The 18,624-nt window shown below is 40.6% G+C and overlaps 1 protein-coding gene across 3 annotated transcripts in view; it reads right to left on the reverse strand.

Annotated features, from left to right (window-relative positions):
* Window positions 1-18,624, reverse strand: part of LOC147019912 (uncharacterized) — an 86,208-nt gene that overhangs the window by 24,777 nt on the left and 42,807 nt on the right. For all 3 annotated transcript variants that reach the window (XM_085894753.1, XM_085894751.1, XM_085894752.1), the window contains exon 4: window positions 16,797-16,991. In XM_085894753.1, the coding sequence (XP_085750879.1) occupies window positions 16,797-16,991 (195 nt within the window). The remainder of the gene's footprint in view (window positions 1-16,796; window positions 16,992-18,624) is intronic.

The following is an 18,624-nucleotide window of genomic DNA, read 5'->3' on the forward strand; positions in this document are numbered from 1 at the left end:
ATATATATATATATATATATATATATATATATATATATATATATATATATATATATATATATATATATATATATATATATATATATATATATATATATGGATTGCATGCATGATTACGTGAGATTGTGTTGAATGCGATTAGACATTATCGACTGTACAGGCACACACATGAATCTTGATTATGCATACACATTCATGGTTAGTCGTGATTTTATTGTACATGCACATTATTCGTGATAATATAAGTGATCGCGCGCACACATACACACACACACACACACACACACACACACCCACACACACACACACACACACACACACACACACACACACACACACACACACACACACACACACCTGTTATTGCGTCTGGACCATAAAAGTGAATTTATATAGATATTGGTTTCATTGCTTGTACTCGAAATACCCGCTCCCTTCAGGAGCATTGGCAAGTCGTCTTCTCCCCCTCCCCCGCCCCCCCCCCCCACCTTTATAGGGGGAGCGGGTGAAGGAGAGGGAATTGCATTCGGGTTTATTACTTACGAACTCTTTAGATTTCGTAAGTATATTGATGACTTCCGTCATCTGTTTGTGTGTTTGTTTGTTGGCACGATAACTCGAGAACGGAAGAAGCTACCAATGTCAAATTACACCAAGTGATTCAGGAGCGTGATGGCTGATTAGATTTTGGTCAAAATCGGTCAAAGGTCAAGGTCACAGTGAGGTCAAACATTCTATTTTTGATGGTTTGGTACAGAATCATCGTAGAAACTTCTGGTTTGTGTCGCTACCTTCTCGAGAGACAGCTTTTATTAGACAAGGTCAGAGGTCAACTTGACGATTTCGTAAGTACCAGTCTATGACTGCTTGTTTGTTACTTGCAAAATCGAATATTTTTCAAGTATATTGGTTCGTCGATTTTGTTATTCTGTCTCTCTGTCTGTCTGTCTGTTTGTCGCCTACAAGTCACAATTTTAAACCGATCTTCACGAAACTTCACCACATGGTAGAATTTATCATGAGGAAGAAGCCTATTGTTTTTGAGGTCAAAAAGTCAACATTGGCCAAAGGTCAACAACTTAGGTGAGATTTCTAAAATCCTCAATTTCCATCCGATTCACTTGAAATTTCAAGAAATATTCTACATCAGGTCACTTAATTCAACCAGACAATTATTTTTGATGTCGACCTCAGCCAAAAGTCAACATCAGCCGAATTTCTGAAATTGACAATTTTCATCCGAATGACTTGAAATTTGAAGAGGATATATATTTTAGGTCACTGAATTCAACCACCAATTATTTTTTAAATCAACATCGACCAAAAGGTCAACATAGGCCCAAGATCAATAACTAAGGACGTATTTCTAAATTCCTCAATTTTCATCCGATTGACTTGAAATTTGAAGAGGATATATATTTCAAGTCAATGAATTCAACCACAAATTATTTTGAAGGTCCACTTCGGCCAAAAGGTCAACATAGGCCAAATTCCTAAAATTGTCAATTTTTATCTGATTCACATGAAATTTAAAGAGGAATTGCATGTTTGGTCATTGAATTTAACCACCAATTATTTTTGAGGTCAATTTTGTTTTTATGGATTTTGCGAGTATCATGCTCTGCACGTCTTCTTCTTGTTTTTATTTGTCCACACAGAACTTTAGTGCTTTTCTCTGCAACTGCTTCTCGGATCGAGCCAAATTTTTCATCATCGGAGAGACAACTCAAGTAGAATGTTGATAATTATGGCGTCCTAGGTCACGTGGTGTGACAGCCGTGTTGGACAAATGGAAAAACTTTGGACCTCTGTATCAGAAGCCACACAAAGGATAAAATTGAAACTTGGCACATGGCAAGTACTCCTCATGGGGAATAAGTGTGATTTTTCTATGACATCATAGGTGCCTTCGTTATGACTCATAATTGCCTCCGCCACCGAAGGTGAAGGAGGTGATGTTTTCACCCCTCTCTGTTTGTTACGAAATCTAAAGATTTCGTAAGTATATTGATGACTTCCGTTTCTGTTTGTTTGTTTGTGTTTGTTTGTTTGTTTGTGTGTTTGTTTGTTTGTTTGTAGGCACGATAACTCGAGAACGGAAGAAGCTACCAATGTCAAATTACACCATGTGATTCAGGAGGGTGATGGCTAGCACTGATTAGATTTTGGTCAAAATCGGTCAAAGGTCAAGGTCACGGTGAGGTCAAACATCCAAAAAATGATAACTCGAGAACGGAAGAAGCCTACCAATGTCAAATTACACCACGTGATTCAGGAGGGTGATGGCTCGTGCTGATTAGATGTTGGTCAAAATCGGTCAAAGGTCAAGGTCACAGTGAGGTCAAATATTAGATTTTTGATGGTTTGGTACAGATAACTCGAGAACGGAAGAAGCTACCAATGTCAAATTACACCACGTGATTCAGGAGGGTGATGGCTAGTGCTGATTAGATTTTGGTCAAAATCGGTCAAAGGTCAAGGTCACATTGAGGTCAAACATCCAAAAAATGATAACTCGAGAACGGAAGAAGCTACCAATGTCAAATTACACCACGTGATTCAGGAGGGTGGTGGCTAGCGCTGATTAGATTTTGGTCAAAATCGGTCAAAGGTCAAGGTCACAGTGAGGTCAAACATCCAAAACATTCGATTTTTGATGGTTTGGTACAGAATCATCGTAGAAACTTCTGGTTTGCGTTGCTACCTTCTCGAGAGACAGCTTTTATTCAACAAGGTCAGAGGTCAAGTTGACGATTTCGTAAGTACCAGTTTATGACTGCTTGTTGTTTGTCTGGAGATGTGCATGGAAAAAGTTTCGGGAACTGAGTGGCGAGCTGACAAAGAGGGGAGTGTCGTTGAAGCTGAAGGGAAAGGTGTATGCTACATGTGTGAGGAGTACGATGATTTATGGGAGTGAGACATGGGTCCTGAACATGGAGCAGCAACAAAGGCTGGAAAGGGTGGAAATGCGAATGGTTCGGTGGATGTGCGGAGTATCGTTGAGAGAGAGGAAGACAAATGATGACTTGCGGAAGATGATGGGAATAGAGTCTGTGATGGAGGTTGTGAAGAGAAACAGGTTGAGATGGTTGGGTCATGTGTTGAGGAAGGATGAAAGTGACTGGGTGAGAGGAGTGTTGAAAATGAGTGTAGTCGGAAGTAGAGGACAGGGAAGACCGAGAAAAACTTGGCTAAATGTGGTGGAAGAGGAAATGTGGGCAAGGGGATTAAGAAGGGGAGATGCAGAAAACAGGGTAAAGTGGAGAAGATTGCCATGGGGCCCGCAAGGCTAACCCCTGCTTTAGCGGGGAAAATGGCCTTTAAATGCTTGTGTGTGTGTGTGTGTGTGTGTGTGTGTGTGTGTGTGTGTGTGTGTGTGTGTGTGTGTGTGTGTGTGTGTGTGTGTGTGTTTGTCTGTCTGTTTGACTGTGTGCAGTATATCTCCAAAAATTGTGGACAGATCTGGATGAAATTTTGTGGACAGGTTGGGTGTGTGACAAGGACAAATTGATTAGATTTTGGTGAAGATCCGGATACGGTTACTATAATTTTTTTAAGTTATTCTTCACTATTGAAAGATCGGGCTAAGCCGATACATAGCACGGTATCTCAAAAGGTTGTGTACGGATTCGGACGAAACTTGGTGGACAGGTTGGGTGTATGACAAGGGCAAATTGATTCGATTTTGGTGAAGATCTGAATACGGATCTGGATACAAGAATTATTTAATTTTTTAAATGATTCTTCACCACTGAGAGATAGGGCCAAAACCGATATAGTATTGTATAGCAGGATATTTCAAAAACGTATTGGGCCCAATATGTTCTTGTGGATCAGGCATTACATGGCGGAAGTATGCGCTCTACCGAGTGCCCTTCCAGTTCAAAAATGTATTGCGCCTGAGATGTTCTCGTGGATCACGCATTACGTGGCGGAGGTATCTGCTCCACCGAATGCTGTTCTTGGTGCATCTGTAGATTGCTACCTCTGATCAGTATTAACTTTTTTGAGGGTCCTCTTGGGATAAAATGGTCCCCAGAAAAAAATTTGATGACATCATCGGTGACATTATTCAGCAGCCATATTGTTTTTTGTTTTTTTAAATCCTCAAACATCTTCTCTGAAGTAGCTGAACAGATTGAAGTGAAACTTTACACGCATGACCGCCTATCCATGAGGAACAAAAGGTTCACACATATGATGTCATAGGTTCCATGGTTTGGTAGTCATATTGGATTTACCATAAAACGTCTAAAAATCTTCTTCTCAAGAACGGCTGGACAGATTGAGGGGAAGCTTCACAAAAATGTTCCGCAAGCCATGGGTGTACAAGTTTGTTAAGGAATAATTGATAGATCACATGGTTTGGCAGCCATATTGGATTGCAGAAAAATATTAAATAATTTTTTCTCTGGAGCCACTTGATCAATCGATGTGAAATTTCACAATTATGATGTAGTGGTGATGGGGAATACATGTTTTAAATTTCAACTTGATCGGACACATGGTCTGGCATCCAGGATTATTAAGTTTTTTGATCTTGGTTCTGTTTGATTTTTTTTATTTGTATGAGGCTTACTTGGCTGTGCCTGGATGAGTTTGAAGGTAGAGGAGTAGCATTTGAAATGCAAATCCTATTCAGGTTCCTCCTGGTGACTCCATCTTTGCTTTTTACTTGTTCGGGGTCCTTCTGATTACTCCAATGCAGGATTGTAGCGATTTGGTCTTCCATTTGATTGGAATTTAATTTATTTTAATGCAATTCTAAATTCAATTGAATAATAATAAACTTCATGGGTCAGGGTCAGGTGTCCGATCAAAGCGGGGATGCATCAAAGCGGGAAGTCTTGGTACCCGGTCATTACTGCCAGCAGTTATAAAGTGGCAGCTCTAATTATGTCTCTAATTAATTACCTAACACACCAGTACACAAACAGCACACAAACAAGTCCTGGTGAGGGTCAGAAATCTTTGATTGCTATTTTTCTTGTTTTATTTTGATTTTATTGCCCATGATCTGACCCTGGATACAACCAACGTGTATGCAAAATTTGTTGGAGACAGGGCCTGTTTGCCCCCCCCCCCAAGATTTTCATACATACATACACCAAATCCAACCAAATTTTGCATGTTGCTGCAGAGTACCCCAAGTATGGTTTCTGTCTGGGGGAGGGGGGTCAGGGTGTGAGGAAGACCCCTCTTCTCTCAATGTAAATGTGGATCATATAGCACCAAACAGTGGTACCCAGTATAACAAATCATCTTATTTTTATTCTTCTGATGTAAGGAAAGTTTAAACAACTTAATATACATTACGGTGATGTTAAAATCTGAATGAGAATGATTCAAAAGTTTCAAAATGTTTAATTTCACTCATTTGAAGCAGAAATTCAAACCAAAGCATCCAACATGGAGTTTCACAGTGAAGCGGAAGCAATATTTCTTCTAGCGCCATATATAAGCAACAAGCATGGTTGATGAAGATCGATGGCAAGACAGCCTTGAAGTAAGCACACTCACCTCTATACTATCCAGTGTGGGTTTGAATCTCGGCCAAGCTATAAACTGTTAATGTTATCCCAGGCTTTCACAGGCAAGGTGTGTGCCATCATTAAATGGGAATCCTATCTGGTAGCATTAGTTGGTGGACGTTAAAGCTCCCACGGTGTATTTCGTGAAGAGTAGGCAAGCTCTCGCTGGCACCCTGGCCAAATTCCAAATTCCAACCTTACGCTTTGTTGAACATCAGGCCTGGCCAGCCAATTCGTGAAATACTGGAGCTACGCCAACCCCACAAGAATGTGGGAATAATTGTGGCCATGAAAGATGAAGAATAAGTTGGCCGATGAAGATGATGTTAGCTGACTTCCAAACAAATGGAAGATGACCTCAGGCAAATAATAGGGTGAACAGAGCAGAATGTTTGTGAAGTACGTCATGCTACCTTTGGATTAAATCAGTCAGCGAAGTGACCGGTAAAAATGCCTTGTACATGTAGTGTGTGTTATATATATATATATATATATATATATATATATATATATATATAAATATATATATATATATATATATATATATATATATATATATATATATATATATATATATATATATATATTGTTACAGTGGTGGAAATTCACAGAACACCATTCAGGTTCCCCAGAGATCAGTTATTTCAAAAAGTAAGTGTTTCAGGATAGGAATCCCCCACCGATGAGTAAAGGGAGTTATTCGTGTGTGCCGGGCTGTGAATCTTTGAGTAAGCCGTTATTCTTTTTCCATCTTTTATTTTAAACAAACAACATCTCCTCAACAACAACTCTACAGCCACGCCACCACCACCACAATGCCAACAACTCAACAACCACACCACCTCCACCACAACGCCAACAACTCAACAACCACGCCATCCCCACCACAGTACCATCAACATCGCGACACCATCACGCCCGCCTGAGTGACAGCGGCAAAATGCCGTCGATACGAACTCGCGGCGTGACAGGAGGAACCACATTCCAGCCTCCGTGTGCAGTCAGCCGTTTCGCGGCTGATTTGCAAAAGCAGATCAAAACGGGCTCTGCCTTGGAAAAAACCAGCCAATCCGAACGTCCGTGTGCAGACAGCCGTGAAACGGCTGATTTGCATAAATGGATCAAAACGGGCTCTGCCGTGGAAAAAGCCAGCCATTCAGAGCTGAAAGGGGTGGAGCCAGCCGGGGGTGAAGGGTCAAAGGTGAAAGGGGGAAGGCGCCGATTTCGGGTGGCGAAGCCTACAGCGGCTTCTCCCCTCGGGGCTATAAAAAGGCACGATGGGACGCTGACACGAGCAGTTGGTGGTGAAGCTGGCAAGCGGAGGTGGTTGTTCGTCGTTGTACACAGGTCGTTCACCGGTGGAGCTTGGAGTCGGCGGAGCTAGTGGCAGCATCGGAGCGTGGGGGTCCAGGCAGGCAGCCCTGATACGGTCGGGCGACGCCGAGGAGTGAACGAGGTCTCGAGGAGCATCAACTCTGAAAGAGCAAGGGACCCGTTCGCTCCTCCGCAGCGTCGCCGGCCAGGCTCGCCAAAAAGGGGCCGTGATGAAGCCGGCCACCGAGGCCGACCAAGCAGCCATACAAGCTGCTCGTCAAGCTGCCCAAGCGACTGGCACGTTCGCGACGCACTGGACCGAACGGAGACACCAGGGGTCGCCGATCCGAAGACCATCGAGTCGCCACCAGGGCGGCCAGGTAACCTGCCCGGCCTCTTGGAGCCTTTCAGTCATCCCGGCTCTAAGGAACATTAAAGGCTTACGAGTCCGTGTCTTTTCTTTCTTGGGTTTTTGTATAAAAGTCTGTGGCGCCTTGTCTCGAAGTAGAATGGTGAGTAATTACGTGCTTGTACATTCCGAATAGAACTCGGCTGTCGGCTTTTGTTCGTGTCTTGTCCCCATCCCCTCTGCAAATAAATGCCCCCATTGTTGAACGTGAACCTGCTCATTGCATCCCTTTTATGTATTGAATGCCATGGCACGTATCGGGAATTAACTGGCTATTAAGGCCGATAAAAGTGATCATTTGGTCCGACGGGATTTGGCGATTTAAAACCGCTCGGCTTCGCACACTAACCAAGCACTCTTAAGAGGCTCGTTTTCGTACAAGTCCCGACGAGGTATAAACTCCCGATATTTCTGTCCGCGTGAATAATTAGGTATATTGATAATTCGGTGATCGGCCCTGTAGCGTGTGGACGGAATAATTGGCTAGTTTATGATGCGTTATGGCATCTGTGACTGGATTTCGGGGTTGGTCTGGAAAGTCATGACTGGATTGCGGCCTTCAGTGGACGCGCGACCGCGATTTGGCTATAACGGTCGTCCGCACACCAAACGCGGCGGATTCCCACAACAATATATATGTATATATATATATATATATATATATATATATATATATATATATATGTATGTATATATATGTATGTATATATATGTATATATATATATGTATATATATATATATATATATATATATATGTATGTATATATATATATATATATATATATATATATATATATATATGTATATATATATATATATATATATATATATATATATATGTATGTATATATATATATATATATATATATATATATATATATATATATATATATATATATATATATATATATATATATATATATATATATATATATATATATATATATATATATATATATATATATATATATATATATATATATATATATATATATATATATATATATATATATATATATATATATATATATGTATATATATATATGTATATATATATATATATATATATATATATATATATATATATATATGTATGTATATATATATATATATATATATGTATATATATGTATATATATATATATATATATGTATATATATGTATATATATATATATATGTATATATATATATGTATATGTATATATATATATATGTATATATATATATATATGTATATATATATATATATATATGTATATGTATATATATATATATATATATATATATATATATATATATATATATATATATATATATATGTGTATATACAACTCTGGAAAAAAATTGAGAGACCACTTCAAAATTATCAGTTTTTCTGGTTTTACTATTTATAGGTATGTGTTTGAGTAAAATGAACATTTTTTTTTATTCTATAAACGACTGACAACATTTCTCCCAAATTCCGAATAAAAATATTGTCATTTTGAGCATTTATTTGCAGAAAATGACAACTGGTCAAAATAACAACAAAGATTCAGTGTTTTCAGACCTCAAATTATACAAACAAAACAAGTTCATATTCATTTTTAAACAACACAAAACTAATGTTTTAACTTAGGAAGAGTTCAGAAATCAATATTTTGTGGAATAACCCTGATTTTCAATCACAGCTTTCATGCGTCTTGGCATGCTCTCCACCAGTCTTTCACATTGCTGTTGGGTGACTTTATGCCACTCCTGGAGCAAAAATTCAAGCAGCTCGGCTTTGTTTGATGGCTTGTGACCATCCATCTTCCTCTTGATCCCATTCCAGAGGTTTTCAATGGGATTCAGGTCTGGAGATTGGGCTGGCCATGACAGGGTCTTGATCTGATGGTCCTCCATCCACACCTTGATTGACCTGGCTGTGTGGCATGGAGCATTGTCCTGCTGGAAAAACCAATCCTCAGAGTTGGGGAACATTGTCAGAGCAGAAGGAAACAAGTGTTCTTCCAGGACAACCTTGTATGTGGCTTGATTCATGAGTCCTTCAGAAAGACAAATCTGCCGAAATCCAGCCTTGCTGAAGCACCCCCAGATCATCACCGATCCTCCACCAAATTTCACAGTGGGTGCGAGACACTGTGGCTTGTAGGCCTCTTCAGGTCTCCGTCTAACCATTAGACGACCAGGTGTTGGGCAAAGCTGAAAATTGGACTCATCAGAGAAGATTACCTTACTCCAGTTCTCTACGGTCCAATCCTTATGGTCTTTTGCAAACCTCAGCCTGGCTCTTCTTTGCTTCTCATTGATGAAGGGCTTTCTTCTTGCTTTGCACGACTTCAGCCCTGCCCCTGGGAGCCTGTTTTGAACCGTCCTCACCGTGCACTTCACCCCAGCTGCCGTTTGCCATTCTTTTTGTTGGTCACTTGATGTCATCCTACGGTTGTTGAGTGACATTCGAATGAGTTGGCGGTCATCCCGGTCAGTGGAAAGTCGTTTTCGCCCTCTGCCAGTCTGTAGCTTTGTTGTCCCCAATGTCTGCTGCTTGACCTTGTTCTTATGAACCGCCGTCTTTGAAATTTTAAGGATGGAAGCAACGTGACGCTCACTGTATCCCTCTGCCAGTAAAGCCAGAATTGATCCCTTCTTTTCCTCACTCAAAACTTTTCTTTTCAACTCTTTTGGCATGGTCAATAGTTATTTTTTGATTCCAATTACTTTTGAGGTATTACTAGCACTGTTTTTGCCATCCAGATGGTCCTATTGCAAGAGGATAGTGATGACCACAGCAGTGGTTTTTATACTTTTCCTTGTCAAATAAGATTTGGTTCAGGTGATCACCTACTCAGTACCTCACTAAGTAGAACGAGGTGTGCCTGTGTTGGAATTCAACAGATACTGGAATGGAATGGCTGCCATACATGTAGAGATGCTGATTTAAATCTTTTTTGGAGTGGTCTCATTTTTTTCCAGAGCTGTATATTTATATACATACATACATACATACACACACACACACACACACACACACACACACACACACACACACACACACACACACACACACACACACACACACACACACACACACACACACACACACACTTGCAGTTCTCTAAAACTGCATGCCTCAAAGGCAATAGCACACAACATACAGCAATCCCAAGGCAGTTATTTCAATAGTGTGTGTATTAGTCCTTTCCATACAGTATGTCTCATGGGTAAAGGGGAAAGGTGTGTTGCGTGGGACTCCTTCAGTAAGACTTCTTATACCTCTTTCATCTTCAACCCTTGCAATTATTCCACTCCTTTGCTGCACCCCTTTCACACGAAACATGCAAGTAAGCATGCACGCCAACTACTAGTAAGCAAGCATGCCTAACGCGCCTCCTGTGCATTTCCGTGCCAATTTTCCATTCAAAACTGCGCACCAATTCTCAACCGCCATTTCGCCTCAAACCTTCATTCTGCTCACCAAACTATACCACACACACCACGACCACTTCATATGACTACTAAAAATCCCCACAACAACCCACACTTTCATTTTCTATTACAAACATGACCATTATTCACAATCTTGTTCCAAGGAATTTCCACTTCTTCCCCACAATCCCACAATGTGCTCCTGTGACTCTACAACCGCTTCAACTTGAACATACTCCTTGAACGGTTACCACAGCCTCGGAAGGCATGGAGGAGAAATAGGTCAGGTTATTTTTTGGCATGACTCCAAGCATGAACGTGTGCTGGCGCTCGTTTCGGACCTACGGGTGGCACAGGGATTTCCTTCAAATGCTACGTTTCAATGAAGGCTTGCACATGTTCAGGTCCAGAGAGAACCTTCAAAAATCATGGCCCCATGTAAATATCGGGAGCTGTTGTGTGGCCCTGTTGGCCGGCGACTGAGCCATTTTTCACCTCTGGGGTGTGGCGGGGGCGTGGCTATGACCGCTATGGACCAACAGGGGAGCTAAATTTCAAATTTCAACAGGGAGCTACTTTTGATCCAATGGTTGGCTCCTCCCCTCGTCCGCGCTGATAAAGGGCATATACGGCTCATTCTGCAGGCTATCACGGGAGCAGAGACCATCACGGGAGCAGAGCTTATCACGGGAGCAGAGCCTATCGACGGGAGCAGAGCCTATCGATGGGAGCAGAGCCTATCGACGGGAGCGTCGCAGGAGCAATTATCGCCAGACATCAGACATTGCCGGGGAGACAGGTGGCACAAGGACAAGCGTCGAGTCAGCATGACTAGGCGTGGGGTCACATATTGCTGTTGCGAGCCCGGACTGCTCCATTTCAACGTCGCTCATAAGGTTGCAATGACACTTACATGTACAGACTCTTACACGATGTACGATGGGATCCTTTCTTTCATGCATCTTTCTCTTGTCTACTGTGAACGTAAAAGAGCAATCAATGCGGGCAAGCCTGACCAACGGTTCTTTTCAGAGCAAAAGCGAAGAGCGAACCGAAATAACAAGCACCTCACATTTTCCTCTTGCACTACACATCGCATTACACTTGCACTTCTCAAACATGTACCCCAGACACACTCAATATTTCACCCTCCTCCCCTTCCCTCAGCATTCTGGGCTGCGCATATCTGCTGACCATGCCAGGTATTGAGATGTCGTTAATCCTCAGCTGTTTCTATCTCCCTGGGTTGTGTGTGTGTGTGTGTGTGTGTGTGTGTGTGTGTGTGTGTGTGTGTGTGTGTGTGTGTGTGTGTGTGTGTGTGTGTGTGTGTGTGTGTGTGTGTGTGTGTGTGTGTGCGCGCACGCGCGCGTGCATGTATGTGTGTGCGTGTGTGTGTTGGCACCTGTCATAGCATAAGTTAAGACTGCATAATAATTTTCAAGGATAACGCTGCACTGTCTTCTTTTGTAAATATTATTTGCCTTTTGCCGTACCCCACAAATTCCTTGCTTTCCCGGCTGTGCAATTGCAATAAATCCATTTACAGTGCCACATAACTTTCCTCGCATCCTGGTTTAAATGAATGTGTTTGTAGAAATATTCCGAGCTCATTTTTGACTTTTCCTCCATTGGTCCAGCATAGCTGGCACCCGAGTTTAGCCGGGACGTTATTCCCCATAAGTCTGTTCCATAGCAGGTACGTACATGGCAGCTCCAGTCAGCTGCACCTGATCTGGTAGGTAATCTAAATAATGCAAGTATGTACCAAGGGCGCATTTCCCCAGTAAAGTTACGTGTCCTAAGGTAAATCGGTTAGACGGAGGACCCTAAGTCACGTGGTCAAGTTATTGGCATTTGCGGTCGATTTGCGACCCGCCGTGGGATGAAGCTATTTGTGAGCGACGGCCTGCGATTCCCTGTGAGAGCAGAGAGGAACCCAAGACAGCCCCTCCCTCGTGGTTCCCCCACGACACGACACCGGGACCGCAATGTGTGTGTGTGTGCGTGTATATATATATATATATATATATATATATATATATATATATATATATATATATATATATATATATATATAAATATATATGTATTTATGTGTATATATATATATATATATATATATATATATATATATATATATATATATATATATATATATGTACGTGTATTGTCAATATATATACATATACATATAGAAGCATATATTTATATATACATATACATGTAGAAACATATATTTATATATATATATATATATATATATATATATATATATATATATATATATATCCATATATATGTATATGTATATTTGTGTGTATATATGTGTGTGTGTGTGTGTGTGTGTGTGTGTGTGTGTATGTATGTATGTATGTATGTATGTATGTATCTATGTATATGTATATGTATATATATGTATATATATATATATATATATATATATATATATATATATATATATATATATATATATATATATATATATATATATATATATATATATATATATATATATATATATATATATGCCTGGTGTTGGCGCAGTGGTTAGGGCAGCGGCTTGGGATCCAAAAGGTCCTGAGTTCAAGCCCCGTTGGGCCACTGAATTAATACACCAGGGGGTTGACTCAGCCTGTCATCCTTCCGAGGTCGGCGAAATGAGTACCAGTATACTGGGCCGGTGTATACCCAGGTTAAAATAGGTGTACCATATCCCTGTGTCGTAAGAGGCGACCAGGGTTGTGTCAGGAAGGGCATCCGGCGTAAAACCTGTGCCAAATCACTATGTGGATCATACGGATGATCCGCTGTGGCGACCCCTAACGGGAGCAGCCGAAAGAAGAAGAAGATATATATATATATATATATATATATATATATATATATATATATATATATATATATATATATATAATTCGTTATTTCTCAATCAAGGACATTCATGAAAGAGAGCCCCTCCCTCTCCAAGCAGTTCATAATTACTGGATGATTCTTCATCTGGAAGTAACTAGAAATTTCATGAATTCTATTTACACACAGCTTAAACTTAAAGTACAACATTATAACTTGGGAAGGCTTTGTACTCTACTTAACTTTGAGAATAAACAAACATTACAAAGTCATATATAACAAACAAGTCGTTTTATATTGCATCATAAGTAACAAGCTTTAATATCACACTGCACCAATACACTGCCAAACATTAATTTGTAAAGAATTTGTGACAACAGTGTATTGGAGCATCAATAGGAATAGTGTGGAACTCAGAGCCCAACAAAAACATGCCCCCAATAAGTTTTCAAACTGAAGGCAAGATCATGTCGTAGATTATACAATAGCTGAATGAAGCTGTTTGTTTCAAAAAAGTTTTACATACAAGTTGCTCGTCATGTGGTTCTCATGTCTCTTTTAAATAAGTTGATTAAACTGTTGTATTTGTAAGGCCTGCTTAATGAGGGCACCATCAAAAATGAGCTTTGGAATCCTCAGGGATAGAATTATCTTTAAAAAGTGCATAATACCTCGACAGAGAAATTAGATTGAATGTAATGGGTGAATGGATAAAGGAATCTTTGAACAAGAAAGGGTCCTGAAATAGTAACATCAGTATATGAAAGAGAAACCTTAAACACAGTTACCATTAATGAGGTGTTGACATTAAACAATTACAGTAAATATGCTAGGAAACAAACACTGCGACATTAACACATGAACTTCAGGATGAAGATGATTAATGGGAGTAACAAAGGTCATTGGTAGATTTGAAAATCAACAACACCGTGATCGGCCACCAACTTGAAGGAATTGAGAGAAGATGGGTTTGAGCAGACATGTACAGGTGACTCAACAGACATGAGAAAGTGAGGAGAAAGCAAAGGTGAATGAAAAGTTTGCAATTATTGGTGACGACCAACAAGGAATAGGTGGGCGGTTAACCTCTATGACCTACTTATGTGAGGCTCACAGAATAGTTCACAGGTGGCATACTGGCCCTTAACTGGGTGTTACATCAATGGGAGACAGTGGTTGAATAACAAAGCAACTAACCTGTCTATTGTTAAAGTAACAAACCTTGAACTTCCACTCTTAATGATTCCCATAACTATCAGGGGTTTCAACTTTAAACCACTAAGCCTTTGTATTTAGTGTAGATGTAGATGAAAGCCTTGTATTACATGACGATGAAATGAAAGATTGAAGCCTGCAGATAAAAGCCTTGTATCAAGTGAAGAGTTAATGAACCATGATAAACCATATAGAACAAGCAAAAAACTATTTTTTCTAGTCATAAAAACCAACTTTATATCACTTTTTCTTCAGATATCCACAATGAATATCTATGGATACATATGCATGGCTATGCCACGGTGGGGCATATGCCATACCGAAGGCCCAACTCGCCCACTTATGTGCGGAGTGGTGCAGTGCCTAGCTGCGATGTGAATATGCATCGTGAAAATGCAATACGATGCCACCACCATAGGTCCACAGGTCCAAAGGTGAATGTTGAATGTTGAACGAGATGATGTGAAGGGCAGTGCGAGGCAAGCTCAAGCTGTGAATGGTGGTACGAGGCAGGCGCACACACAGGCGAAGGCAGGACTATGCTCGTATTCTCACCATGTCTCTCTAAAAGGACCATCTGGAATCCCCCCCCCCCAACTTACTTTCTCAACAACCCTCTTGAAGAAGTCCTTTCATTCAAACTTTTAGGCCTCGCTATCTACCACGATCTTTCCGGGGAAAGCCACATCTCCAAGCTGGCCTCCAAAGCCAGTCACCGACTGGGCATCCTCCATCGTACCAAGTCCTTCCTTGGCACACCTGAGCTCCTGACCACATACAAAGTTTTACTCTGCAGCCTAATGGAGTACTGCTCTCCCCTCTGGGCTGGTGCTCCCGCCTCTCACCTTTCTCGGCTTCACGCTGTGAAAACCAAGGCATTTAGAATCATTGGTATCTCCCATGATGAGGCTGTCTTTAGGTCTCTCACTCTCACCACAGGCAGATTGGTGGTCTTTCTTTCTTCTTCCTGCTCCTCTCCAGTTTTGCCCCTCCCCCCGCTCTGTCTGCGTTATGCCCCCCCCCCATACTTCCGCAGGGTGCTCAAGGTCCGGCAGCAATCCACTTCTGGTAAAACTACCAAAATCAAGAATCACTGCTCACCTTCACTCTTTCATTCCTCTTTTTTTCTCACCTTTGGAACAAACTCCCACACTCTCTTCAATCCCACTCTTCCCTCCAGGTCTTCAAAACAGCTATTCACCACCACCTCTTATCTTCCCACATCCAAAACCATGATCTTTTCTACCACCGTTAATCCACCCCAAATCCACCTCCTTCAAATTCCCTGCTTTCCTTCCTGAAAGTCCATGTTATGTAAGGGCCTGAAAATCCCTGTAGTGTCCATCTTGTTTATCCTGTGTACCCCACCCCATCCCTCTCCCTTACACAGATCCCCTAATGTCTCTGTTCCCCACTGTTTTGTCCTCCCCTCTCCCACTCCTCTCTCTCCTGCTCCCCTTGTTGTATATTCTGTGTTAGCTCTCATACGAGCATCAAAAAAAGGTCAGTCACGGACAAAGAAGCACGAGGAAAGCAACATTGATTTTGCCCAGATAATGGACTGCATTGACAGACTTGCAGCAATCCAATATATTTTGTACTCTGAAGATATGTGGTGATACTCCAACAAAACAACAAGGCAGGCACCTCTCCAGAAGGAGGTCACCCAACCTATGCATGTGTGCAGCAACAGCCGCAACAATAGTGCAACCTTCTCATCATCAGCATCACCAGCCAAGGGTCTTGTGAAAAAAAAAAGTTTGCAATGACCAGAAACTAGTAATGCTGCAGAACAGCAAGTAGGGACATGGAAATTGGCCAGTGAACTGACACAGATTGACCTTGTCTTTTCAAAAATTGCTCCGAACATTATTATTGATCACAACTCATTTTTCTTGTCATTTTCATTTTTCAATGATCCATTAATGTGACTCACACTATGCCTGGAAGCATTCAACTTGTCCAGAACAACAACATTTCACAGTAAGAGTATTCTACAAGAGTGTCACGATGAAATAGTTCATCTGTTATCCATCTTATACATGTCACAAAAGTGTTTATCTCACCTGGAAGTCGTTACTTTTATTGTAATGCAGATTGAGTACCCGGAACAGCTCTGAATCTCGAGTGACCACAACATCGTCAGCAGAAACTGTCCCATCTGCAAGAGCCTGGCGTGCAAACTTTTCCATCTGGATGTAGAAGAACTCACGGAAGTTACTGAACCATTTGATAAGTTGCGATGTGATGCAGCGGTTGAACTGGGGAGGGTTTGAAGATACCGTTGGAATAAAAATAAACAATGAAGTACATACCATATATCAAAAATGCTTATTACAATAAATGTCTTCTAGTCAATAACTTGATGTCTTGTTAACAGTGTATACGTTGTGTTTTCTCATTGCATTCTTCGATGGATAATTCTCTAATTTAAAAGCATAAAGAGTACAAATATTATACAACATCATAAAAGGCATGTGATATTGGAATGCCACATAAGCATGATACATCTTGTTGCTTTTTCCTGCCTATATTTGTCGATTGAGCAATCTGTAGAAGTGCTCAACAGCATGTGCTCCAAGGGGTGTTCAACAAGTTCTATCAATGAGACACAATAGTCCAGGATACACCAACATTCTCAATTTTCAATACGCAAGTATCTATCATGAGTAAAAAAAAAAAAAAAAAAAAACACACACACTAATCGTTTTTGGCATATCCTGGACTATTGTTTCGATGGTAGAACCTTTTGAAAGCCCAATATATCTCCATAATTATCATCGGTGTAGTTGCTGCTGGGCGATTCCGACAAAAGAATAGATAATAACGGGGTTTTATGCCCACCTACAATTTCTCATGAGATCTCATCAGATTTGCATCAGATTTCATGAAAAAATAATAATAAAATCGGAAGAGATTTTTGTAAGGGCAAACACAAACATAACAAGGTTTCCATTGCCAAACCACAAGTCACTGGCTATCGGGTTAAGCTAAGGCGAGCATGGCAAACGGACAAAAAAACCTACGATGGTGTCCACAATATGGCTGTTTTGCTCAATCTGTGTCCATCATTTGCTCAAACTATACAAGGCCTCACGGTTTCATGTTTTTGCCCACCGTATCGCAGGCAGCATCTGGCAGTCTAGGCTCTATTAGTCATAAAGCCTGTTTCCCCTTTCACTTACCAATGCCAAACACTCACAAGCAGCGTACAAGCCAGAGTGGCAACAAGCTTTCTTTTCCCTCTGAAATGCAAACTTAAATGGAGATACACAAAGAGGTGAGTCTCCAGATATTGAGATTTCAAGATGTTGGCTTTACTTTGTAAATTGCATTTTGAATGGTGTTTTATGAAATATTATTGTGAATATGCACGCTTGAGAGTGATCCGCAAATAACTTATAAACTTCTGGTGATCAGCAAAATGGCTTCACCAACAGATATTGATTTAATGGAATATCAGAGCATGACATCATTAACTTTTGGATCCTCAGAGAAAACACGAATACCTACTATCCGACTTACAAATTTGTTGACCCTCTCACCCTCTATTTAAAATTTTTAACATTTGTGGGGTGTTCAAAAAGGTCTACCGAAGACGTACTAAACAATAGTCTAAGCACTTCAAGAAAAGAAAAAGTACACCATGGTGCAAATATAATTGATCACCTACTTCAGAGGCATTTCTGAATTATGCATACACAGTACTAGTTATATTTGCAAAGTAAATTATGTTGGCTTATCATTTTTTAGTAGTGAATAGTTTGTCGAACTTTTTGAACGGCACATTATTACATTATACAATAATGATAGTGGGCCAAAGGTTCTCCACCACCGAATCATTGTGGCCACTGATGTCAACTCGCGGCCATGCAGGCTTGCCCATTATGATGT

The sequence above is a fragment of the Eptatretus burgeri genome, chromosome 9, assembly GCF_056783735.1.
Source record: "Eptatretus burgeri isolate ZD-2024b chromosome 9, Ebu_testis_v1, whole genome shotgun sequence".
NCBI lineage: Eukaryota > Metazoa > Chordata > Myxini > Myxiniformes > Myxinidae > Eptatretus > Eptatretus burgeri.